The following is a 26555-nucleotide window of genomic DNA, read 5'->3' as shown; positions in this document are numbered from 1 at the left end:
GCAGCCTCCTCCTGCTCATGTACATCCACCTGCTCGTGCACCATATGCTCATGTACCACATCTTCCTCATGCACTGTAGAAGGCTCCCCCTGATCATTATGTCCCTCATCATCGTCTTCAATAATCATACGTCTTCTTCTCCTTGAAGCTGTCGGTCGAATCCTGTCTGGGGGATTCACCGGAGTCGATGTAGAAGTCTCAGTGTCCCGTGTAATTCGTATGATTTTGTCGTCTCTTCCTCGTGCACCCACTGAAAAATTAAAATATTAAAAGAATTAAATCACAATAAGTTATAAAATTATAATTAATTAAATTAAAAAAAAATATATACGTAACTTCCGGAAAACTTGATGCTCAAGTTCTCCGGTAACTACCGGAAATGTTAGCAATCAAGTTTTCCGGAACGCTTTCTGTACCGGATATGTTAAAAATAAGTTTTCCGGAACACTCTTCTGTACCGGAAAACTTCCTACAAGATTTCCGGTACCGGAAAACTTTAAAACAACGTTTCCGGAGTACAACCTATGTACCGGAAAACTTGTTTCTCAACTTCTCCAGAAATTTTGAAAAAAAACTTACTCTCTGTTCCAGAAATGTGCAAGTGTGGAATGGTAATTTTGTGAGGTTTTATTATTTATACGAAGGCAAAATAGTCATTTCATTCTAAATTTGGGGGTATAGGTATAATAAGGAGGGTACAAGGGAAATTTTTCTAGAAAAATTTCCCCTGTACCCCTATTTTTATACCTATACCCCCATAATTTTTTAAAAATGACAATTATGTCCTTATTAATTCAAAGATTTTTTTTTTTTTATAATTTCATCTTTTCCGGAACTACAAAAAAGATTTCCGATACACACCTTATTTCCGGAAAACTTTTTTCAAGTTTTCCGGTACAGAAAGTTGTTACCGGAAAACTTTAAAAAAGATTTCCGGTACAGAAGTGAAACATTGTACTACCGGAAAACTTCATTCCAAAGATTTCCGGTACAGAAGGTGTTTCCAGAAAACTTTCTCAAAAAGATTTCCGGTACACACCATTTTTTAAATTTTTTTTTAATTTTATTATTTTTATAAATGATAATACATTAGTCAATAATTAACGCATCATAAATATTAATTAACACATATAAATATACCATAAATAATTAATACACTATTAATATATCATAATAATTCATAATTAATACACCATAATTAATGATTAATACTCCTTTCCATAACAAGATTTATAAATTAGTTAAAATCAAATAAATACTAATTTAATAAAAAAAAATAAAACAAAAAAATTATTTTAAAAAATATTTTAAAAAAAAATCAAACAACTACCGGAAAACATGTTGATGAAGTTTTTCGGCGGTTTCCGGAAATGTTACGTTGAAGTTTTTCCGGAAATGATGTTCTGTACCGGAAAACTTTTTTCAAGTTTTCCGGAATGAAAGTTGTGTACCGGAAAACTTGAAAGAAGTTTTCCAGATTTTTTTTTTTGCTTGTTATTTCTGTTCCGGAAATGTTAAATAAAGAAATTAAAAAAAAAATTATATGTATGAGGGTATTTTAGTATTTTTCCTTTACTTTTGGGGGTATAGGAATAAATGAGTGGGTACAAGGGAAAATTTTCTTTATTATATTTCTATCTTACATCTTGCGCAAACTAAAATTTTTGTCTTATACCACAATTTTCAATTTGAGTTCCAAAAGACACAAAATTTATATTTTCTGCGACAAAAATTGTTTGAAAAGCTTAAAATTTAAATATTTTTAAAATATATTTATATTCAAGAAAACTCAAACTTTAAGTCTCCTCGATATACAAATTTACAAAATGTTCTTAATTTGAAATTTATTTTACTACACTGAAAAACAAATTATAATTTTTTCAATAATCAATTTTGTATTACTTTTTTTGAAAAAATTGTAATGTATTTTGAAATTTTTAACATTGAATTATGTTAGCTTCTTAGCTCTAGCAATTAGTTTCTCATAGTCAGTTTTCTGTTATTAGAGGTTGAAGGTTGAACTATATAAACCTCCCCCATCACTTTTGCATTAAATGAATTAGGTATTTCTATTTACATTCTTTCTTAATAAGCATCTCAAAGCTATAAACCGGTGTGATATATTTGTTTGTCGAACACTAATCACAGGATTAAATAAGTTTATAAACTAATTCAATAAAATATAAAATAACTTTTTTAAACAATACTAAAGTAAATCCTTAAAAGCTGAGAATAGCCTATTCTTGTTACTTAATTATGTTATTGTTGTCTTTAATGCTCATGAGTTTTAGGAGATATAATCTAGTAACGTAGAATTTGACGATAGTTAAGTGAGATGATTTATTAGAGATTCGCTAATATAACCGAAAATATATAATATATGACATATTATTATTTGAACAATTGTGTTATTTGGATATAAATTTTGATACAAATACATGACAATTTATGTGTCCTGTATCAATTGTTCAACTCATTTATTTTTTTCAATTATTTTAAACTTATTTTAAGAGTATATTTCATAAATCAATTAGAGTAGTTAATATCCATTAAAATATCAATATCAACAATTTATGTAATATAAATATAGTAAAATAAATTAAGAATAGAAATATTTCATTGAACATTTAGAATATATTATATCAAATAAGTAATTAATTACTTATATTAGTAGTTTAGAGAATGATTAATGAAATTGTTAAAACAATTAACAAGATATATCCGAAAAAAATTATCCTCTTATAAGAAAATATGCATTATGTATGTTTGGTATAAAATAAGTTAGTAATTTTTACACTTTAATCAGGTTTTGAATTGATACCAACTGAACTATAGTATATGATATGTTGATAATATAAAGAGAAATAAAAATAGGGATATAATGAATAAAATTAATGAATGTATTAAAAATTTGGGAGTGAAATATTCTCAAAGCTTTTATTTTTTACTATACTTTAGTTCTGAAATTTTTAAAGTTTAACCGTTCAAAGACCAAACTGGAACTTGAGGAAAGTCTACACAAGAAGTAACAACGCAGTAGTGTAAACTGCGTGCAGAACAGCCAAAAAGCAAAAAGAAAAAAAGAAAAAAAATCAGAAAAAAAGGAACGAAGATGAAAATAAAAAAATTGCAAGCGAAGAAGACATAGTTGAATAGATTCTGTTAATGGAGACTCGAAACCCTTCTTCTTCTTCTCCGGTTCGAGTCCTCATTCGTCCACCACCGTCTTCCTCATCGGCGCCACCTTCTTCATCCACCACCGTTCATTCCTCATCGGCGCCGCCACCTCCTTCCTCCGAAGGCGTTGTAGTCGTCGGTTTCATATCACAACGACACGACGATTCAACTCACTTACTCAACCGAGTCATCGACTCTAACGTCTTTGCTTCTGGTAACATCGATATACCGTTGCTCGTTGACGATGAAGAAGCTAAGGAATGGTTTATGCGTAGAAGAATTAGTTACTTCCGTGACCGTGATAAGGGGATTTTGTTCCTTCACTTCGCTTCCACTCGTTTTTTTCCTTCTGTTCATGATTTTACCGAACCCTCACTTGGATTCGATTCTGTTAGAGAAGAGCATGAGTTCGGTGACCTTCAGGGAATGCTTTTCATGTTCTCTGTAAGTCGTTTCAATCATCATCATCATTGCTTTAATCTTATTGAATCCTATACAATGTACTTAGAGAAGCTTTGAAAATTATCTTTAATTTTTTTGAATTTTGTTTTCATTCTGTAGAATTCGAGTTGCATTAACAAAATTTGATTGGATTAGGATTTAGGAACTCCAATGTTAGTGATTTATTTAGTTAGTTTTAAAGCACGAAGGCTGACTCGTACACTGTGTCTGCACATATAATAATTTGATAAAATGAATTAATTGAATGTAATCAATGTGTTGGTGTCGTGTCAGACACTGACACATGTTAGGCCCTAGGACATGCTTTCTATCAGAAGTGTCAGTGCTTATATGAGGGTACATTTTGTGTGTACTTTCTGGTAATGCATTGTGCGAAGTTGGTGTAATTGACTCGTTAAAATGCAAGTTTTTTCATGTTATCATATATTATTAGTTTTGTTTTATAGCAAGGTGTATTTTGTGTGTACTTTGTGGTAATGAATTGCGTTTAGTTGGTGTAATTGACTAGTTAGAAATGCAGGTTTGTCATGTAATCATATATATTCAGGAGGGATCACGATTTGATACTAGGGTTTTAAGGAATTTTCGTGTGCTACAAGCAGCCAAGCATGCTATGGCTCCATTTGTTAGGTTGAAAGGTGCGCCGCCAACGTTACCGTCTAGAGTGCATTCTCCGGCTCCAGTGTCATCTCGGGCTGTTTCGTCAGGAAACAATTCTTCTCCGGGTAGAGGTGGTGGTGGTAAGTTGAATCGCAATGCGTCGGCTGTGTCTCTCATGTCAGGTTTAGGGTCTTATACTAGTTTGTTTCCGGGACAGTGCATACCTGTGATGCTGTTTGTGTTTGTGGATGACTTCTCAAATTTATTGAATTCTTGTACAAATGGGGATGAATCTTCGGATGTCTCGTCGCTTAACCAGTCTTCTAATTTGAGTAGTGTAGGAAAGACAAATTTGCCTGCTACTAAAGGTTCTGGTTCAGTGGTTGTGCTGGCACGCCCTGCAAGTCGATCTGAAGGTGGACTTAGGAAGAAACTACAGTCGTCTCTTGAAGCGCAAATTCGCTTTCTGATTAAGAAATGTAGAACGTTATCAGGTTCTGAAGTTACTCACCCTGGTGTGAGAACTGGAGGTTCCACTGCTTCCGCAGCTCTGTTTTCACTTGATGCATCGAGGGCTGTTGTTTTGTTAGATCGGCTTTCAATTCAAAAAGGTCAATCTCTTGAGTTTGCCACTGGACTTGTTGAAGATGTCTTGAATGGGAAAGCAACTTCAGATTCCCTTCTGCTGGAAAGCCATGGTCAAAGTGCCAACAAAGAGGATTTAATATCTGTTAAAGAGTTCATTTACAGGCAATCTGATATTTTGAGGGGGAGAGGGGGGCTAGTAAATACCAACAGTGGCTCAGCTGCAGGTGTTGGTATGGTTGCTGTGGCAGCAGCTGCGGCTGCTGCTTCAGCTGCATCTGGAAAAACATTTACCGCTCCCGATCTTCCAAGTTTTGAAACATGGATAACTTCAAGTCTTCATATCTTGAGTGGAGTTCTCTGTGCAAAAGGGGGTTGCTTGGATGAGTTTGAAGTTATTAAAAGTAAACCCCGTCCAAGGAACACTGTTTCACCTGCAGTGGAAGAAGAATCATCTAAGAGTAGAAATCCTTTAGACGTTGCAGTATCTTGGTTACAATGTGGTAGAGGGCTGAACACTAATTTTTCCACTTTGTGGTGCCAAAGAGCCATTCCAGCTGCAAAAGACATATATCTGAAAGATTTGCCTGATTGTTATCCTACATCACAGCATGAAGCTCACTTAGATAAGGCTTTGCATGCATTTCACTCAATGGTAAGAGGACCTGCAATGCAACGCTTTGCAAAAAAGTTGGAAGAGGAATGCTCTTCCATTTGGAAATCAGGAAGGCAACTATGTGATGCAGTTAGTTTGACGGGCAAACCATGCATGCACCAAAGGCATGATGTTGAGGGCAGTAATTCAGAATTGGGATCGTTGCCCAAGCCACATTCAAGTGGCTATTTTTTCTTACATGCCTGTGCTTGTGGCCGTTCACGACAGTTACGCCCAGATCCATTTGATTTTGAATCAGCTGATACTAGTTGCTTCTCTGACTGTGATAAGCTAATTCCCGCAGTCAAACTACCGGAGACTGGAGTTGCAGGACCTGTTCAATCTTCTGCTTGGAGTTTTCTGCGTCTTGGAGGTTCAAGATACTATGAATCTTCCAAAGGCTTACTTCAGAGTGGATTTTGTTCTTCTGAGAAATATCTTCTGAAATGGACAATATACCTTGAGAAACAGAGAAGGACAAATGGTTCAACAGAGAGTATAGTGAAACAAAGTTCCGTAATTAGGGCACCTGATGTTGGATATATTTTAGATGCAAGGAAAACTGGTGATAAACAATCCCACTCTGTTGTGCAGAGTGGAGCAGAAGGTGATAGAACATCTTTAGATATTATCAAAGCTGATAACAAAAAGATAAGTTTTGGAAGAGGTTTTCCTATTTTCAACATGAGGAAGCCTTTTTCTGAGGTTGTTGCCGGATCAGCAGCTGTTGATTCAGGATTCCCTCCTCTACAGCAAAGGAAATTGCTTACATCAGGTTCAGAAAAAGGTGTGAAGCAAAGCAGGCCAAGTAATCAGATTATAGAAAGGGTTAATGCAACCATTGATCATCAAATATCTCAAAAATCTCAAGATATGTCGTTTACTGAGGGACCTCTTCACGGTAATGGCAATAATAGTTTCAGGGATGGTGACCCTTTTTTGATAGGTAGCAATGCAGTACCTGTATACCTGAATGGCGGTGAAAGGAACAGACCACATTCTTCTGTAAAGCATGTGATAGTATATGTTGGCTTTGAGCATGAATGCCCTCGTGGCCATCGTTTCCTTTTAAATGCAGAACATCTCACTGAACTTGGATCTTCATACTCATCATCTGAAGAATATCATGTATCTTCTTCTATGGAGCCTGCTGGAAGAAATCAGGCATCTCATACTAAAGTAAGCAAGAATGCTTCCCGGCCCAAAGTTCATCGAAGCTCAAATGAAGTTCTTTCTGCATCCATAAATAAGGAAAGAGACGTGGGCAAATCAAATGAAATTATTTCTAATGGTGATCTGAATGCTGATGGACTGATATATACTTCTATTCCACTGAAAGAAAAAAATTTGACATCTGTGAATATATTGGCAAACCCCCCCAATCTTATGAAAGATTCCGGAGGGGATCTTCAAGCTATTAACATGGGTGGTGATGAGCTTGCATTCTCCATGCTAAACCGAAATTTGCCGATCTATATGATCTGTCCTCACTGCAGGCGTTCTAGGTATAAGAAGGATACAGCAGAGGTTAAGTTTGCCAGTGGTATCTCACAGCTTAAAAGGATTTTTGTGGTATGAGTTGCTACTCTTATAAGCATTAAATTAATTTTCTATTAGCTTTAATTCATTTTAATACTAAAACATGTTCTCACTTTGGTGTGTTTAATGATTTACTGAGTTGTCTTCTTATTGTAATTATAAACCAATGGATATTGCACAATTTTCCTTTTGATTTTTGCGTTTTACACTATGTACGCAAACTACACTTTTTGCCGACTTGCTTTATGTTAAAAATGTTATATCACCTATTAAACTTTGGTTTCATCTTCATTACCTTAGTTCATTTATATTGAATAAGATATACCAAATTTCTTTGGATGTATTTCAAGGTAAGGAATCATTTTTGGACGGCAAACCAGTTTCTCTAACAAAATTGATTCTTGTTATACTGTTAAAGAAAGACACCACCATGTGGATAATGAAATACTTTCAACCTTTTTGTAAAGACTGGTTTTCTTCTTTGAAATAAAGGAAAAGAACTTGCATCAAGTTCTCAAATCAGACATGACATGCAGATAATTTGATGGTGATATAAAAGACTTGATCTAAGTTACCCCCTTCCCCTAATTTTTGTTAGTTGAGCATTAATTCTGGTGGTTGATTTTGCTTTCAGTTTATTTTCATGTTAAGATAATAATTATATGTGATATTGTTGTTATTATTATTATTATTAGCCACCTAATATATAGATATTGCTGTAGGTCACACCAGCATTTCCTTTAGTACTAGCAACATGCCCTGTTGTGCAATTTGAGGTATGTCTTTCTTCTTTTAGTGTGCATTTCCTGGATATTTGAATGTGATTTAAGAAAAATTCACATGTTTAAATGCTAAAGACTTGGGTAGATAACAGTTATACATCTCAAAGATTGCTGTTTTAAGTTGGGAGAAATATGTCACCAAGAAAAAAGTTGGAAAATAGTCAAATACTACCTTCTGGTGTGTGTACTGTTGGCCCAAGTTGTGTTGATATATGTAGAGTATGTTTGTCTTCTATTTGTTAAATAATTTCTTAATTGTTGATAAATTTTGAGAAGATAAGAGGTTAAAAATGTTTTACCAAACATCTGTTAGCATAAAACTATCTTTTAAATTTACAAAAAGCTAAAATCATCAAACAGTTTTAACTTTACTTTTAACGGTCTTATTTTTAGGTTTACCTTTAGATTAGGTTTTAAGCCAAGAAAAGGTTTGGCCAAACACACCCGTATTGTTTGTTGAACACCATTGTTTCTTTTTGTAATTGGTTTTGCTGGAATCACTTCAACCATGATTCTGCACAATCAACAGCTAACTGGGAAACCTTTTAGAGTTACTTAAGATTTATTAGTTGCTATCCCTGAATGGGTTTCTTATCGGTGTTAAATTTATGTGTCTTGGGGATATTTGATTAAATCCATTTTGTGCATGTAGTTTGGACTTCTAAAATTTTATTAAAATAGCTATACTTTTTGTTATTCTTCTCGATTGTTTAATGATCACATGTTTTGTCCTTGTAGACGTCATGTTTGCCTCCATCCGTTCCAGATCGTGAACGAAAATTGCAGTTTAGCCTTGGATGTCAAGTGATCTTGCCACCAGAGAGTTTCCTTACCCTTAAACTACCATTTGTGTATGGTGTGCAGCTTGAAGATGGAAACAAGCATCCTCTTAACCCCTTTGAACAACAGCCAGAAATGACTGCCTGGATTGCCAAGGGCACAGTACTGCAGATGTTGTCCAAAGGGAGCAGTGATGAGGGATATCAAACACTGTAAAAGCTGTCTAAATCTATGAGTGGCCTATTTAGAAAGTAAATGAAAGGATCTCAATAGCTGATCCAAAACTCAGGTGAAGCTCAACTCCCCCTCCTCCTCTTAGCTGACATTATGTTTTGGAAATTTAATGGGGACATATATGCGCCTTGCAATAGTCATCTGCGAAACTAGATGCACTATATTAAAGAAATCAAAATTATTGTTTGCACAGAATGATTACACGTGCTTGTGTTTACTCGCAATAAAAATTAACATCAGATGTGCTGTGCTGAGGGATTAATGTCTCAAATCAGACTTATGTCATTTGTGCTGGTTGAATTAATGTGTTTAATTGTGGTCATCAGTGAAATAATTGTGTTTATGATGTTTCTGGGTAGTTTTTGTTGGATGCACATTATCATATTATTTGAATTATAATTTTTAATACAATTTGCTACTAGGTCATATGTAAACTTACAATTAGATGTGTCAGCAGGACAAGGAACTTTTGTGGATGACGAGTATGGTCTATAATGGAATTCCTGAGCTGTAATGGAAACTCATAGAGTAGTCGAATACATCATCTTTCAGGCATGAATTGGTAGCATGGAATGACACGCTTTAGTCATAGTAAGGTATGGTAATGTGAACTATTTATACTTACTGGCCAGCTTTTTAAACAGCCTTTTGAAATTTGGATGACTTTCTAGTATGTTCATCTGCTCTTTGTATAACCTTGTGTAGAAAAATCATAAATGCAAATCCATGGATCAAAGATTGCTGTCTGAATTTATTTGGACTGCACTACCAAATGAAAGCATTCTACAATTGGGGGGAGTCTGAGATTTGTACATCAATAACCAGAGACCTAAAATTGTGCTAGTAATGGTACATATTTTAATGTTGTTCTTATATTTTTATATTTATTTACTCAGTGGCTCTCTCTCTAAAAGGACTTCACTTGTTATGGAAGATTTTCTCTTTAGCCTGCCTGAATCCTGACTGTAAAGTTGTGTATCTTGGTAGTAATTTGACTAGTTTAATATGTTCAATCAACACTGGAGGCTTGCTGCAACAAAATAAATAAATAATTAATAGAACAAAAAAATTTAGTTTCTTGAATCATGCAAAGATGGTAGAAATGTTGATTGATGGCTTGTTACTTTTATGTATCTCGGCTAATTGGAAATTGTTATTTGAATTACTTGTAAAAGAACCGCTTTATTTGGTATCACAGGCTCCCTGGACCTCCTTAAGGATTATTGGAACCGAGATCTTGTTTATTTTCATGTGATTAATTACCACTAAACCTTTCTACCATTGAATTTCCAACTGCCGCAGACTTACGCCAAGCTGAAACCGTTCTTGCAGGCGAACCCCACAAAGTTGTTGATGAAAGGATGGATGGCGTCATCTGCTGCATAGAATATCATGTAACCAAGGCACTGGTTATTTATTGCCTTTTATGTAAAGATGTTGCTCTTCAATGTGAAACACAGAACATTGATATTGGTCCTGTGCATAATTATACCAAAAGGGTGAAAGGTAGAAGCAAGGATCTTTAACTCTATTTCAAGGGAGATGTAAGCCGTGGAATGGGATTTAATACGATATAATGTTATTGCGTGATCTCAAATTTGTTTCAGTGTTGAGTTCTTGTCTTAGTGTAAGCTTGCTGATCATCAAACGTGCTGAAAAATCGTGTAAAAGGAGCCTGAAGGTGGTCTTTGTGAAAACTTGCCCTGTGTTCTTTGTATTAGTTTAATTCTACTTGATTGTATTAATATTTGCCTTTTATTTTTCGATAAGCAACTCTATATTAAAGAGACTAAAAAGGGATTTGTATTTCCTATTGATATTAAAGAGTAGAAGTAACATTCCATTAAAATCTGTTTACATTTAAGGGATAACTACACCAATCTGAAAAAGATAAGGTACTCTTAATTTTGCTGCCAACCATGACTATGGTTCATAACATGTCTAAAACCAGTCGTAAATAATTGTAACTACATCTTTTGGTGTTAAATATAAACAAAAAGTCAAATATATATGACATATTTTGACAAAATTCATTTAATTTTTTGTTTACAATTAAGATAAGAAGGAGTATTAAACTATTACTAATCAACAAAAGGGATCAATCCACATGCTATACCAATTGTCGATAACATTTTCTATTATTATAGATAATGGTCCAAAGCATTTTAAGTTAATGTGACCGGAAGATCATGAACAAGTGAAATAAATAAGATAAACATATTTCAAAGTTCAAATCTTCTTCACATAAAGCACAAACAATAATTCAGAATGCCATACCAGAAAACTTTTTTTTATCTAATTGTATTCTTCACTTACAATTATCAAGAAATATTAAATTTTGAAATGTTTTATCCCTAGTCCACCGAATCAAACCTTGAGCATCAATAAGAAATAAAAGAGGATCAATGAGATCTATTTAATATAATATTGTTGACTTACATGCATCCTACTTTCTCGACCAGCGAACATTAGAAGATCTCATGTAATAGAAGGACATCTAAAATATTGTTGACTTACATGAAGATGTCTTCATATACATGAATGTCGGAACTAAGTTACTTTGTTTTCTATATGGAATAATATAATAATAAATTCAATCTAATCAATCATTAGTTTTTCTAATATAAATTTCCTTTTGATACATTAGGAATCAATGTTAGGTGATGTCGCTTAAATAGGGATTTGTCATGATTATTGATTCTCTTTTAGTGTAATTAGTTATTTTGAGTTCAAGAGCTAGAGAGTTAAACAGAAAAAGTAATTTCGAGTTCATATTTGACATTGAGAATTTAACAACATGGAAATTATAGATGAAGAACTTTATCATCCATGTGATCTTATTCAACTTGAGAGATTAATCTTTACATTCATATGCAAAAGATAACTCAATCTTTACAAAAATTCTGTTTTGTAGGTAGTTTATTAGTTTTCAATCAATTTATTGTCGCAATGAAATCAAATTTTCTTTTGTGAGCAAGAAATATTTTTAAGATGAACTTGCGTATTAACACGTAAATATTGTCTGTGGGGTTTATTTTTGGCTAACTTTGTATCCATCGTTATTTTTTTACCACTATTATATGATGCAATAATAGCGGTAAAATTTAATCTAAATAGAGTACAGTTATTTGTTTTGAAAATTGGAGATTAATTATTCAGAATGAACGGCATTAATGTGTCACAACAATATGTTGTGATGTTATTGTTTTATTTGCTCATATATATAGTTGACAAATAGTGCGAGAGATGCATATCATACTTCAAAAAAAAATTAAATTAAGGTGTAAATTAGAAGCAAAATAATATAAAATTTATCTCAAATTTTATCATTCAATTTTTTTCTAGCAATCTTCACGTGGTATATACTTCATGCAATGACTCAAGTATGAAAGGATGGCATGAATTCAAAGCCTTGGTTCAAAAGAGCACCAGCCACCCATAGCTTCAAATTTTGAAGATTAATTTCTGGTTCAGAACCTTCTACCTGTTTTCAACACATCAATGACTAAATCATTAAACAAATATTAAAACAAAATTAATGATCCTATAATCAATGAATTGGATGGAAAGGAAAATAACTTACATTCAATGTAAATGTAAGTAGAAAATTGTCATTAAGTGTAGCCAAGTTTGAATTTTGAATATTAAAATTTGCAAGAGACTCAAGAGCCTTGTAAAGAGAAGCAGCTACCCCTTCTCCTTTATTGCATAATATTTTTGCATAATACCCTCTTTCTTCCACTTGAAACATGTCAATCTACATAGCACCATGCACAAATGTTAAGATATATAGTATTATCTATATATATAGACCCATAACTACTAGAAAAACAAAATTATAGCAACATATAAAAAAAATAATTTTTTTTGCCTCTAATTGTCTTGTCACTAAATTTTAGTGATAAATTTAGTGAGATTTCGTGTGTTTTCTCTATAAAATTTTGTAACAAATTTAAATTTTTACATAAACAAGAAAAGAGATTTAAAAATATTTTTTTTTCTTTATACGGATTTAATTGGCTAGACTTAAATTACATCGAATTCAGAGAGTAAGAAAAAAATATAGAGTTGAGAGGTGATATATACAAACCTGTAAAATTTTCATGGAAATGGGATAGTTGTTATGAGTGAATTGAACATTAATGGTGTTGTTAATTGATCCTTGATAATTATTAGTGACTGATAATGCTTCAAGTCCTGAAACCTCAGCCTTCAACTTCCTAGCTTGTGCTTGAAGGTCATGCACATATGATACTGCATCTCCAATTATAGAGGCCTTATCCATCTGTTGAAATTTAAATTATATGCTTATTACATTACACTTTTCATTCTCTAAGTTAATATCAACCATCCTAGATTATTGAAAACTTCAAAATAGCAACCCTACTAGGCAAAAAAAAAATGTTGAAATAACAACAAAAATAATAAAAATCTAAATTGATTACTAAATTTGATGTCTTTAACACTTATTGACGAAATTAAAGATAAATTTTATATAGCTAAATGTTGCTGCAAACGAAATTATAAAAATTTAACCCCCACAAATTTTTTTTTTGCAACTTAACATGGTTTAGATAGGTTAATAAAAACCTATATATATCCATATACACATTCTCCCTACTTAGAAATTTAGGTGTGGTTCTACTAAACTAATCTCATAAAACATTTTAAATCTCCAACAAGGTCTTGATTAAGAAAAAGTTCAATAACAATTTTATTAGGTTAATTAAATAATCTAATCAATGAAAATAGGGGCACACAATTACCTTAGTAATGTTGGGAACCAAAGAACGCAATGCATAAAGCTTATCCTTCATTCTACCTCTCCTCCTTCTCTCCGAAATGAGAGTCTTGGATCTATCACTTTTAGCCCTAGATTTTCCATCAACATTATTTGTTGTTCCTGAAGATTCCTCTCCTTCTCCCTTTATCTCTCCATCAAAACAAGACAAAGAGGAAATTGTGGTACACCTTGGATCATACACATTCACAATATTATTATTATTATTATTATTGATATTAATATTGTGATCAAATAATGGGTTTATAGGACTTGAAATAAGGTGATGATTATCAATGAAGCAATCATTGATAAGGTTAGAACCGAAGTTACATATTGCATCTTCATTCTCCCCTCGAATTAAATCGATAAATTGATCGAAGTTTGGATCGTCGACAAAATCGTGTAGCTCAAAATTATTGGTGTACTCTAGTGAGTCTTGGTGAACATTCATTTCGTCCATGGTGGAATTGGATATAGTTGAGAGGTTTAGTAGAAATATATATATAGAAAATTAATAGTTTTGGTGTGAATGGAATAATATGAGTCCTAATTAATGCATTATACTCAGGTATATTATTTTAAGTGTGTGTTTAATAGGGCCAGCTTAAAAAATGTTTAAACGTGGACACTTACTATTTTTAATTATAAAAAAAATAAATTTTATAAAAATAAAAATAATATTTTATTAAAATTTATTAAATATCGTGAAATTTATCTTTTAAATTAGGATCATATTAGACCACCCTTATTTTAATTTTGACAATAAATAATTATCTTTTTTGAAAATGTAATAAATTAAGGAGAGTTCTGTAGTTCCTACGAGAAATGGTAGGTATTGATACTTATAAAAGACAGAATAAATACAACATTTAAAACACTTACAAAATAAATAATTGTTTAAATATTTGACCTGTCTTCAATTTAATTTTAAAATCAATGCCTATTAATTGTTGTTAAAAAACAATTATGTAGCAATCAGATAAATGATATTTGGCTAGTTATAGGTGAGAATAGACTGGGTCGAGTTAAACTTTGTTATATCTAAGTCTGACCTGTCAAAAAATTCAAAGTCTAAGTCTGACTTGTGACCTATCATAAACTTACTTTTTAGGCCTTAGTTTGACCTTGATAGAAGTTTAGTATAACCTATTAGACCTACTTAAAAAAGCCTATTTCATTTTAACATTTTTGAATAAATAATCAAACATATCTTTAAATAGATAAACGAGTTAATATATCGATAAAATTCAGTTATATTTTGATATTTAACATCATATTTTGAAGAATATGACTTTATATAGATTATACTAAGTTATATTTTATAATAATACATTTAAATATGTCAAAAACTAAATGAAGTTAATATGCATAAATTACTAAAAGTTGAATATATTACAAAAATATCAAAATTTAATATAATAATTATATATAGTAGTAAAAAAATATTATTTATATTTATTTAAATAAGTCGTCTTAATAGGCTTAAAAAACTTATTAAGTGACCTATAACTTGACATTTTTAACTAAATAAGTTTTTTTTAGAAATATTTGCCTTATCTGTTAAGAAAAAAGGTTGGTCTGATGTAGGCTAAGCCATAAGTTCCCATCGATTAGTCTGACCTATACTCATCCTTAATGGCAATCTTTGATATGACAATATTATTTAATAATAAGTATATTTACGAGTACTCCCAAATTTGTAAAACCTAAAATTTGAGTGTTTATTCTTCTTCTTCTTCTTCTTTGTGCAACATACAATTTCAATTATTCTCAAATCTTTATTTCCTTCTTCTTCATCCAATTATGTCGTCCAAATCCTGTTCAATCATTTTGAAAGTCCAGAGGTGCACCAATAATGTACATAGAACATTCTGCGTATCCTTCATTATACAAACTATTCATATGTTACTGGAACAATATATAGAGATTGAATTTAATATAATGCAAAGCAACATAATACAAGGTGAAAAAAAAAAATACTCAATGATAAATAAATAAATAAAACAAACGACAGTTCAACCCAATTTAAACATGCACAAAAAAAAAATTAACATTTTAGAGAACATATTTTTAGAGTAGTCTACAAGAACTAGTTAGGCACCATAACAAAACTACCCTTAGTCACATTAATAGTATCACTTTCAATTTGTGACAATTGATATTGATGATAAGGTAAAGTTTCCTCTTCAATAACATCTGGAGCATTCATACAAGGGAAATTGAAATCGTATTTCTTTTTGGACATGTTGAAAAAAAAAAGGAGAAGCAAATAAAGATTTGAGAATAGCTGAAATATATGAAATATATGAGATTTTAGGTTGCACAAAGGAAAATAAGTAAAAAAGAGATTTCATATTTTAAGTTTCGTCATTTTTTTAAAATTTTTTATTTAGTCTCATAAATATACTAGTTATCAAATATTTTAGATCATAAATATACTATTTGGGAACCGATTTTTATCACGTCACTTTTTTGTTTGTCACATAAATTTTTTTTAACAGCAACTAACCAACGGTCAGAATGATTTTATAACTAAATTGAATTTACGTAATTTAAATTTAAAAAAAAAAAATTTACATAAACTAAAATGAGAAAAATACGAACTTACGTGAAAATATTAAATATTTAAACTATAAATAAATGATAGAAAATTACATGACTTCAACTAATTTTAGATACAAAGTTAATCTCCAAATTATAAAGTACTAGTGTTTACTATTATTAATTAATTATCAAAATTAAATTAGATAGAAAATTTTAGAAGTTCTGGCGCACTAAAAAGTTTCACACATTCAATTAATGTTAATTGTAATTTATAAACAATGCACTTTTTATTCTAATAAGACTCCTTTCACTAAAAACAAATTGGGAGTTCGATTTTGTACCTAACAATAATTTAGGTTTTGTCTTAATAAGGAGTACCAATAACTATTTTCGGATACATACCAAAGAATTCTCTCAATATATAATACTACTAATTAACTATACAAATTGTTGGATCAAAATCAAATAGCTTGCATTCTAACTTTATATTTTGAAAACAAAAATTCTAAAATCAAAATGAGAGTGCCTAATCGACCATTTAAAAATATAGTATTTTCTCTATGTTATAATAAGTGTCTTACTTATCTACTTTAACTAATTTATTATATTTTAATGTTGTTTAGTTATTCCATTAACTAATATCAATAAGAATATTTTAATAAATAAAACTTAATTTATTACTAAAATCAACACAAATAATCATTATTATATAAATATAAATATAAATACACTCACAATTCAATATAACTGTCTTGAATTAATATATGATTCAAATATAAATAATCCGTTCTGTATGTATTTAATAACTATAAGTGTCCAAGGTTTGGTAAAGGATGCATGTTGCGAACGTATGAATTAATAAATTAATAACTAAAGATCTTCTTGAGAATAGTTTGAAAGATCGATATAACATTAAGAGAGTTCCAATATTGGATGTTTGCAATAATTCAATTGATTTTCAAGAGTGATGGCTAATGAGTAACACTATTTTTTGTTGATAAAATTACTTATATTTAAGATTGGAGGTTACATAAATAAATTTGATCCTATCTAAATTTTTCAACTTTGGCAAGTTGTAAGTATATATAAGTTATTGCAATTATCATTATATAACCATTCTCTTCAGATTTTCTTTTTATAATATATCACTTTCACGTCATGCTTTTTATTTAACTAGCTTTATAATATTAATAATTATTATTTATTTATTTTTATGTATTTCTAGAAATGGTTGAATCAGGTGAAGGTGATTTTGATTCTCTCCAGGTTTATCCATATATATGATTATTTATTAATTAGTTTTATATCACCATATAGCCGACAGCATGTGCATGAGCATGCAATTCTCAACTTGTATATATATATTAATCTTAACTCAATGTATATCTCATATCTTTCTACATTATGTGCTAAAAATAAAAGTTTAGCTTTATTGAGTAGAAAAAAGGTTTAGCTTTATTTACTTAAAGAAAAAGATTTCTATTTGTTTCAATAAATTAATTTTTTTAATTTGCTTATTAAAAAAAAAAAATGAAAGCCAGCGTCACTGCATAGCTCATTGTTACATTAAGGGTCACTTTCCGATCATTGCAATTTCTTTTTGGGAATAAATAACCAGTTTTGGTCAGCATCACTGAATAGTATACTAGTATTTATTTTGTGTGAAAGGAATCATGTGTGAAAATAATGACATATATCCCTCACATTTTTTTAATTTTAAAAAAATAAACCAATTAGTGTGAAATATTCGAAGGGGGTTTAGGGGTTGTATAATTGTTAGTAAGAAATTATGAGTTTGGTATCTTAAAATAGTTTATGAATTACAAATATACATTCTTAAAATTGCAATGATCCGTTAAAATAGTCGTATGTTAATTTCTAAAAAGTATGATATACATTAAATATATGTGACATTCTATTGTATATATATGTCTCACTTATTCATTAATTAATGTCACATAGTTGGAAACTTATATGATATGTTAAATTCAGACATTTTAGTGTATGATTATTACCATGAGATTCAATTATGTAAAATATATTTACCTCACGGATTTCATCTGCAACTTATACCTTGATAATGAAATTTACGTGAAAAGTCACATGTTTATTTAATTTTTCACATCATAACTTTTAATGACAAAAATAAACAGAAAAATTCTTTTTGATTTTTTTTGCTACAAGATAAGTTATTTTGATTTCATATATATATATATATATATATATAAATTTGTGGATGACAAATGTTTATTTAATTTTAATTGGTATTTATGGTCGGTATTGAAAAGTTGTACATATACATTCAATTACTTTTTATAATTATGCTACTGTATTTTATTAATTTTTAATAAGTATTTATATATATTGAGATGTGCATGGTTGAATATGTCTATAACAAATAAACTTGATTTTGTTAATGAAATCAAGCTTTTTGCTACAATATAATTTATTTTGATTTCATATATATATATATATATATATATAAATTTGTGGATGACAAATGTTTATTTAATTTTAATTGGTATTTATGGTCGGTATTGAAAAGTTGTACATATACATTCAATTACTTTTTATAATTATGCTACTGTATTTTATTAATTTTTAATAAGTATTTATATATATTGAGATGTGCATGGTTGAATATGTCTATAACAAATAAACTTGATTTTGTTAATGAAATCAAGCTAGAATATAGTTAAATAGTCATCTTGCTTTAAAATTTTAAAATGATTTTATTTACTGGTTCTAAAAGATAAAATTATGTGTATATAATACGAGTTCCAAAATTGGTCAGATCGACAAATGCCTTTATCATTTTACCTACACACAATAAAAAGACATAGATGGTTTAAAAACAATTGTGGATAAATATTAGTATTTTAGTTAAGTTAGTAATTTTGTTCTTCACTAACGTTTGAACTCTTGTCCTTTCACTCCTTCAAAATTTTTTTTATGTACAAATATACGTGTCGTTAAATAAGTTGGTAATTTTTCCTTCGTCAAGTTTTAACTTTGACCCTTTTAACTCTTTAACCATTAATCAATTGAGCTATCAAATCTTAAAAATTAAATTATCTCTTTTACGAAAGAAATAGATAATTTAAATTGTTTTGAAAGAGTTAAAAAAATAAGATTTATTATCTCTGATAGGGTAATTAATGTGTTCATAAATTAATTTGGGACTTCAAACTGTTAATACTCCTTATTGGGAAACATTTATTTCTAATATTTAAGATGTTTTCAAATAGAAATATAATTGGTGTTTCTATATTTAGATCCAGTTGATTTTATAAATGTTTACTGCACCATTTTTTTCTTTCATCGTTGTTTTATGATAATGAATTTTTCTGATAAGATTTCTAATGATTCAGTAGTTTGTATTTCTTAATATTGTTTTCTTAGATTTTGATATAGCCCCATAAATTTTATATTTTTCTATTCTATTTTATTTTTAATAATATTTTAGAGTGTTTTAAATAATAAGTGATTGATTTGAGATATCAAAATAGTTGAAATATCAAATTAATCATATGATACTTTTGTACTCTATTTTATATGATAATAAAATATTGTTTAGTTTAAAGTAAAAAAAACCTCATCATTAATTTAATACTTATAAAAAAGTTTATATTTATTTATTTTCCATATCACTAACTAGATAACTAAAATCAAATTTAGAAAAAATAAGTGTTTGAAAATGAAGAACATGGATGGCACGAGAAGGGGCGTGTGAGACAACAGTTTGGGTGACGCTGGCACGTGCCTAGCTTGGTCCGTTTTTATTTTATTTTTAAGTAAAATACATGTTAAAGTTATATGAAAATATTACCTCTAAGATTTCTTATATTAAGTAAGTTTTTTTTTTATATTTGTAACTTTATAGTGTCAGCTAAGCTTCATTTTAATTATTTTTAATTAAATATTTTTAAAATTTTATTATAAGTTTTTTTTTAATCATATAAAGAACAAAATAATAAATTTAAAATAATAAATTTTCATATAATTGTATGATTTTGATTAGAGATAATTGTGCTTAATTTTAAAAAATTTAACATGTGTCTCATTCAAATTCTATCTGATTCGATTATTTTTTTTTAAAGTTGATTGAAGAATTTATATTCTTATGATTATTGTAATCAAAACCTCTTTAAAATTATGAGTTTATCGAAAAAATTGAAAGAATTCTAGATTTTAGTTTCACTAATTTTAATTTAAATCATCAGTATAATCATCTACAAATATAAAGGATAAATTTAATATATTATTTTCATACAAATTAAAAGACCGAATATTGTAGTTTATATTATTTTAATCAAATAAATTACTAATCCATTTGACAACAGTTTTTTGTTTTTACAGTATCTCAATTGATGTTAAATTTATATTACCAAGAAAAAAAATGAAAACTTATACTATGTGAAATTATGATTTTATTGTTTAAATTACAATTGAAAAAATAGACTACCAATTGAGATATTGACATTAAACTTATTAAGAACATTGCCATAGTAAAATAAATAGTGTGCTTAATGTAAGACCATAATAACAAAATAATATAAACTATTTTATTTTTCTTTCCAAAAGCTAGGTCTAGTTCTAGAAACAAGAGCAGTCATATTTTACAAATAAAATAATTATTTTTTCTTCTATTATATCCATTTTCTTTGATGACTGGTGCAAGCACGGGCCATTCTATTCATTTCCATCACCTAACTAAGTCAACCCTTTAAGTAATAAGATCATTCTGTATGTCTTAAACTATTTGAAGGTTTTAAACAAGTCTCTAATTAAAAAAGTGTAATTAGATCTAAAAGTTTATCAATAATTTGTAATTAGGCTTTGAAATTAATTTAACTTAATAGTTCTTGAACATTTAAATAATTTGCGATTAGGAATCTAGATAAGTACTTAACTAAAATTTATTTACAAGTGTAGGAGGGATATAATCATAAATTATTTTACTTTAAATTTTAATTAAAAAAAAAATCAGAGTTCACCAACAATAAACTAGTCCAAGTTATAAGAAATTTGAGCCTCTTAATTAAATGATTAGGGGTTCAATTCCTAATTATTACGTAAGGAAAACATTCAATTAAAAGGACATAACTCACTTTGTGTGCTCCACGTATTCTCTAATAAAAATTAGTCACTACTAAATGGCAATAAAAACATCATATTTACAATATAATAACAAACAAAAAAAACTAGATAATTAATAAACTAAAAAAGACAAAATACTTGACCTAACTATAGTTCACTTAATTCAAAACATTGGATTTGGAATAGGATACAAGTGGTATCCCCCCACTAAATCATAAAATATATTGAAATCTAAATTATTTATTAAAATAATAATATATCTAACTACTATTAAGATGTTAGAAAATGACACATAACTTATATTTTTCTGAGCACATTTTAACCTTGAGGGTGCAAACAAAGTGGCAAGACAATAATTTGAAAGAAACAAAAGCAGAAAATGTAAAAGTATATAGTATCTGTAGTTACAAAAAAATTGTGCAATCACTTCATTTCAGATAGCAGTTCCTATAACCAGCACATAAAATTGGGACCACACACTGCACTTTGCAGTGAGTAATCTGTCACAACATTTTCACTTTGTAGATTATGGAATATAACATGTGAACATACACAGATATACATACAATTACACACACCATCATGTTGCATTTCACCAAAAGCAAAAAAATACTGCCTTTTTTTTCTTCTAGTTGCCAAACCTATGAAACATAAATTTTTAAGAGCTATATGGTGTTTGTGTTGGAATATGGTTTAGATTGGATTATAACTCGAGCTCCAGAAGCTAGCCTGTTGAATTAAGATCAAACTTGTCAATCAATGATTGAAAATATCAAGTATTTGAGAAAAGAGGACGTACACGTACACGTACACCGTCAGTGTAAACTAATTTTATACTGATGTCTAATGAGAATTCAGTATTATGCTGTTATTTTAAGATGCGGTTACAAAGTGGGATTATGTTGCAATATGATGAATTCTCATTGGATACTGGTGTAAAACTAATTTACTCTTGACAGAATATCTCCATTAAACTCTTAAGTATTTTATGTTTTAAGAAAATAATTGGAAAAAAGATGATGTTAATGCTTAACTTTCTTCGATTTTGAACACCTTCTCTTCTCTAAATGAGTCTAGCCTTGAAGATTGCTTTTTCTCCGATGAATGTCCAGTGATGCTTTTCCTGCTACCGTTGGATGGTACTGACGATATGCCCGAGTTGGTAATTCTATCCGCGGAGTTTCTTGGCCCGTCAGAAATAGGAGATCTAATGGATTCACTTGAGGGCTTTGTCATTGGAGAAGCCTTAGCTGGCCGTGAACTACAATTTGAATTTATCAATGATGATGATTCTTCCATGTTTTGTGATTTCAACTCTTTACTCGTCCTGCAAATTTGTGTACAAGTTTTGTGACAGATGAAACATTGGCAAGGATGTGATGACTAAAGTGTACATCTATCACATGCCTATCAAAATCAATTGCAAAATTACAAAAGATGAATCCACATAGGCAGACACAATAATTCTTGATCCTAAGTCATTTTCAGCAACATGTGATGTAAGAACATAAGCATAGGACCTGTTTGTATTGACTTATTTAAGTTTATTTACTGACATAAGCACTTGTAAGACTGCTTGAGAAAACTTATGAAAACAACTTATAACATGTCTATAAGTTGTTTTCGGCTTATTTTCACAATTTCTCCAGGGTAGCTTATAAAAATAAATTTATAGCTTACTACTCCCGTTATTTGGTCCAAGTAAATGTACCTTTTTACTTGTATAAAAAACTGGAGAGTGTATATGAAAACCATTTGCCTTTATTTTTTTGTTTTTAGCTATAGAAATAACTTACACATAAGCACTTATATGATAAGTGCTTAAGTTGTTTATCCAAAAAAAGGGTGTTATTCCAAGTCAAAACCTCAAGCAAGAGCTTACACATTGAAATTAAAGGATAGACATTATTAAAAAAAGAATTCTATAAGTACAATGTTTATTTAGAAACACTAAAATAAAGTTGCTACTTAGTCTCATGAAGTTTCCATATCAAATGCCAGTGCTGCAAACTATATCATCAAATCTTGGCATTATCTCCAACGTTGTTTCAAAAGACAGCTATAAAAGATAATGATAAATACTATTCATCTCTATTAGTCCACATGACTTCATGAGATGGGAAAATATAAAGAAGAAAAAAACACAAGAGGATCAAAATCTCCATTTGTCTAGGCCTTTTGCTTTTATTCTTTTTTATTGCTTACTTTTATTCCCCCTGTGGAGTGTGTCACTGTCTGATATTGAAAGTTGTAATGAAATCTATGTTTTCCCTTTAGAATGATATATTCATTATAAAGCAATGAGTATGAAGTTCCCTTAACTCCTTTAGACATCTTGCCATTCAAGCATAAACAAAGATTTAAACAAACAGGTTAAAGCACTTATATACTATTAAATATTGGTTTAGCTTTAAACAAGCATTTTAAAGCACTTTTTTCCATTAAATATTGTTTAGCTTTAAAAAGCAACCTGCAAAAGAAAGACAAAGACATTCACAAGGGCTGTTTTAGAATCTTTTACTATAAAACAAATTCAGAGCTGACAAAGTGATTAGAAGGATAGAAGATCTTAAACTGTTTTTTTATCCAATAAGATGCTAAAGTGATATGTAAATTTTTTAACATAAGTGAAAGCATAATCAAAATATGAAAGTAGAGCTGCAAAGTTTGGTCATTGCATCTGAGATTTGACTTTGGTAATAACTTCCAGCATAAAGGAATGTAAATTGTGGTCTGCACCCGCAATTTAATGGTTTTAGATATCTCCATATTAACATTGTGACTGCAATTATAGCTGCATAAGCCACATTTACCCGTATTTTGTCACAATATCATGGTTTGAAGCGTAACCACAATTTAGAACTACTGTTGGTGCCATAATTTTTGGAAAAGGAAGCAATATCTCTCTCAAAAGCTAACTTGTTCAGTTGTAACATGCAAAAATAAAGAGTTGAAAAGCAAAACCTTACCTCTCAGCTTCGAAGGAAGAAGAGCGTTTAAGAACATTATGTCCATTTTCTTCGTTTGCCGTTTTAGACTCGACTAAGCTCCCACTAAAATACTCTTTGTCATCCATTCTGAGACTCATCGCCTTTGGATTCCCTCCTATGCAGTCTAATTCCCCCAACATAACAGAAGTTGAGAACAATGGGGATGGAAATTTCGAATGCGAAAATCTTGCATTATAGGAAGGAATAAGGTCAAGACTGTGGTTTTTCACCGATATAGACCCGCACGAGATCAATTGCATCAGCAAATTTGAGGCCTTCAATCTTGTATTGGTCTGCATTGGAATACCATCCTCTTCTAGGATCCTAAAGCTATTCATTCTACTTGCATCAGCTCTTATAAGTGATTCCAAAGTTTCGGTCTTCCCTCCAGAAGACGATGGACTCGAAGTCGAGATAGGAGGAGAAACAACATTCCTACCGATTTTTGAATCAACTTTCACTTGTGTCACTTGAGTTTCACATATTTCATGGCATCCAGAATCACATTCTAATAATCGATCCTCGGTTGATACACCTCTAGTACAAGTTTTCTGTGTTTGAGATCCACTAACACATTCTTCGGTTTGAGTTGAAGCATCTGCCAATCCATCAGTCTTGTAGATTTTGTATTCTGTCAATGGTAAACTTTGAGAATCATTCTTTCCGGCTCTAGACTCGGGCGAAACATCGGAGGAACCAGTATCTTGTCTTGGAGAAATCTCATCTTCTTGAGAGTTTCTACCCTCTCTTTCATTCATGCTAGAAGAGGAAGAAGCCTCATCATGGCTCCTACATGAAACCGGCTCCGGCAACCGCTTTAGGCTCTCTAGTTTCACATTTCTAATAGGGCTAAACCGGTCTGCGAGTCAAAAATTGAATATTGACAATGATTTAGTAAAAACACAAGTGTGAAGATAAATAAACAACACAAGATTCATAATATTATTCACCTGAATTTGATTCACAAAACAACTCAGAACCTTTGAGGACATACTCATCACCATGTGCAGGTAGAATTATATCATCTTCACTAAGATCATGCCACACATATCCATTTCTGTAGCTTCTATATTACATATCATTATAAACAAATATGATGAATACATAAGTACACAAACAATTTGGCCACTTCAATAAAACATCAACAATAATCCCAACAAACTTGATTGCTTCATCCAACTACAATAATAACCTTTAAGCAACCTCGAATTTCTTAGAATCTATGTATAACATTTCAAAATGAAAGTGTGTCTGGGGTTCAACATATGTCCATGTTAGCCACCGAAACTACACTGATACATCTAGTTAAGTTTAATTACTTTCATTTCTTAAATTATTACGTAACTTAGATTTCAATAGAGAAACAAAGGATTAGTACAGAATCTATCAAGTCTCAAAATCATTCTTTTGTATCTTTATGTTTCTCACCATACAAAATTGAACACCAATAAAAGAAAGTTCCTCACCTCTTACAAGACCATGAATACAAGGAAGCCATGCCTCTACCTCTCAAAGCATCAAGTTTATCAATCACATCTACACACAAACAAAATCCTTAAAAAAACACAAACAACTAAAAATTTCCAAAAAAGTTTTGAATTTTAGCATTAAAACTTTTTACCTCTCAAGAACAAACCATCAGGGGAAGAAATTGAAACCTCCATGAAATGAGGATGTTCTAACTGTCTATTCCTGCAAAGATAGTAAACAACAGGAACCTTCCTGTTCTGATAATACTTTGGAGACTTTTCCTTCCAAACTTTGGACCTCTCAGGACTCACTTGTTGCCTATACTTCTTCATCCTTGCTTCCATTTTCAACAACTCAACAACAAAAACTTGCAAAAAATTCAAGCTTTTTTCCAAAATTTCAATAAAAACATTAAAGGGTTGGCAAATTTTCAACCACCATATATAAAAAAAAAATTAGATCTTACACTACCCTTTTAATAAAGGTTGTTAATTGAAGGTGAAAAATGTTCAACAATAAAAAGGGCAGTCATAAAAAACTATAAAGACAAGAAATTTAAGAGAAAAATTAAGAACCCAATTAGAAGTTGGTGTGTTAAGACATGTGTTGGTTGAAAAAGATTATGGGAGAGGTTGAGAAAATGTTGGAATTGGAAAAGAGACAATACAGTGTAGTGAGACGAAGCTCAATAGCTTGTTCCTTATTTCGCGGTAATGTTTTGGTTGATTTGATTTTGATGGACAGTTCCAAAAAAAAACTTGAGAATTGTTCTTGTTACCCACTTTTTGCTTTTGCTCTTTTTCACCGCTTTTAGGATACCATACCAATATATGTAGGGCAGCACTGAATGAATA

The 26555-nt window shown here is 30.3% G+C and overlaps 3 protein-coding genes across 8 annotated transcripts; 1 reads left to right on the top strand and 2 right to left on the bottom strand.

Annotated features, from left to right (window-relative positions):
• Positions 1 to 3000: 3000 nt before the first annotated feature.
• On the top strand, positions 3001 to 9410 carry LOC101497558 (uncharacterized). 4 transcript variants are annotated; one of them, XM_073365575.1, is made up of 5 exons: positions 3001 to 3621; positions 4160 to 7051; positions 7741 to 7794; positions 8539 to 8869; positions 9269 to 9410. In XM_073365575.1, the coding sequence occupies exons 1-4, from the start codon at positions 3166 to 3168 to the stop codon at positions 8794 to 8796; spliced, it is 3660 nt and encodes a 1219-aa protein (XP_073221676.1). In that variant the 5' UTR covers positions 3001 to 3165; the 3' UTR covers positions 8797 to 8869; positions 9269 to 9410. The 4 variants fall into 4 exon arrangements, with proteins under 4 accessions (XP_073221676.1, XP_004487561.1, XP_073221677.1 ...); XM_004487504.4 differs by having other exon boundaries at positions 9260 to 9410; XM_073365576.1 differs by having other exon boundaries at positions 9237 to 9410.
• A 2565-nt stretch (positions 9411 to 11975) lies between these two features.
• Positions 11976 to 14088, bottom strand: LOC101498540 (transcription factor FER-LIKE IRON DEFICIENCY-INDUCED TRANSCRIPTION FACTOR-like). Of its 2 annotated transcripts, none has more exons than XM_004487506.4 (4): positions 13581 to 14088; positions 12905 to 13099; positions 12398 to 12571; positions 11976 to 12298 (listed from the first exon to the last, which is right to left on the bottom strand). In XM_004487506.4, the coding sequence occupies exons 1-4, from the start codon at positions 14055 to 14057 to the stop codon at positions 12194 to 12196; spliced, it is 951 nt and encodes a 316-aa protein (XP_004487563.1). In that variant the 5' UTR covers positions 14058 to 14088; the 3' UTR covers positions 11976 to 12193. The 2 variants fall into 2 exon arrangements, with proteins under 2 accessions (XP_004487563.1, XP_012572608.1); XM_012717154.3 differs by having other exon boundaries at positions 12182 to 12319.
• Positions 14089 to 21642: 7554 nt separating this feature from the next.
• Positions 21643 to 26555, bottom strand: LOC101498879 (protein SOSEKI 3-like). Of its 2 annotated transcripts, XM_073365570.1 has the most exons (6): positions 25853 to 26543; positions 25698 to 25767; positions 25182 to 25297; positions 24211 to 25090; positions 22276 to 22568; positions 21643 to 21970 (listed from the first exon to the last, which is right to left on the bottom strand). In XM_073365570.1, the coding sequence occupies exons 1-6, from the start codon at positions 26043 to 26045 to the stop codon at positions 21966 to 21968; spliced, it is 1557 nt and encodes a 518-aa protein (XP_073221671.1). In that variant the 5' UTR covers positions 26046 to 26543; the 3' UTR covers positions 21643 to 21965. The 2 variants fall into 2 exon arrangements, with proteins under 2 accessions (XP_073221671.1, XP_027187553.1); XM_027331752.2 differs by lacking the exons at positions 21643 to 21970; positions 22276 to 22568 and adding an exon at positions 23133 to 23711 and having other exon boundaries at positions 25853 to 26555.

The sequence above is a fragment of the Cicer arietinum genome, chromosome 1, assembly GCF_000331145.2.
Source record: "Cicer arietinum cultivar CDC Frontier isolate Library 1 chromosome 1, Cicar.CDCFrontier_v2.0, whole genome shotgun sequence".
In the NCBI taxonomy this organism is placed as follows: Eukaryota; Viridiplantae; Streptophyta; class Magnoliopsida; order Fabales; family Fabaceae; genus Cicer; species Cicer arietinum.
The sequence above is the reverse complement of the archived record's forward strand: the minus strand, read 5'-3'. Positions and strand labels throughout refer to the sequence as shown.

What these genes read in the sequence shown, in the direction of transcription:
- LOC101498879 (XM_073365570.1), bottom strand. Translation starts at nt 26,045, where the DNA reads ATGGAAGCAAGGATGAAGAAGTATAGGCAACAAGTGAGTCCTGAGAGG. An exon ending in TGATGGTTTGTTCTTGAGAG is followed by an intron (nt 25,768 to 25,852) that starts GTAAAAAGTTTT and finishes GTTTGTGTGTAG; the next exon opens with ATGTGATTGATAAACTTGAT. An exon ending in TCTTCCTTCGAAGCTGAGAG is followed by an intron (nt 22,569 to 24,210) that starts GTAAGGTTTTGC and finishes ACAAATTTGCAG; the next exon opens with GACGAGTAAAGAGTTGAAAT.
- LOC101498540 (XM_004487506.4), bottom strand. Translation starts at nt 14,057, where the DNA reads ATGGACGAAATGAATGTTCACCAAGACTCACTAGAGTACACCAATAAT. An exon ending in TTTCCATGAAAATTTTACAG is followed by an intron (nt 12,572 to 12,904) that starts GTTTGTATATAT and finishes GGTGCTATGTAG; the next exon opens with ATTGACATGTTTCAAGTGGA. An exon ending in TACTTACATTTACATTGAAT is followed by an intron (nt 12,299 to 12,397) that starts GTAAGTTATTTT and finishes TGTTGAAAACAG; the next exon opens with GTAGAAGGTTCTGAACCAGA.
- LOC101497558 (XM_073365575.1), top strand. Translation starts at nt 3,166, where the DNA reads ATGGAGACTCGAAACCCTTCTTCTTCTTCTCCGGTTCGAGTCCTCATT. An exon ending in GAATGCTTTTCATGTTCTCT is followed by an intron (nt 3,622 to 4,159) that starts GTAAGTCGTTTC and finishes TTAGAAATGCAG; the next exon opens with GTTTGTCATGTAATCATATA. An exon ending in GCCCTGTTGTGCAATTTGAG is followed by an intron (nt 7,795 to 8,538) that starts GTATGTCTTTCT and finishes TTGTCCTTGTAG; the next exon opens with ACGTCATGTTTGCCTCCATC.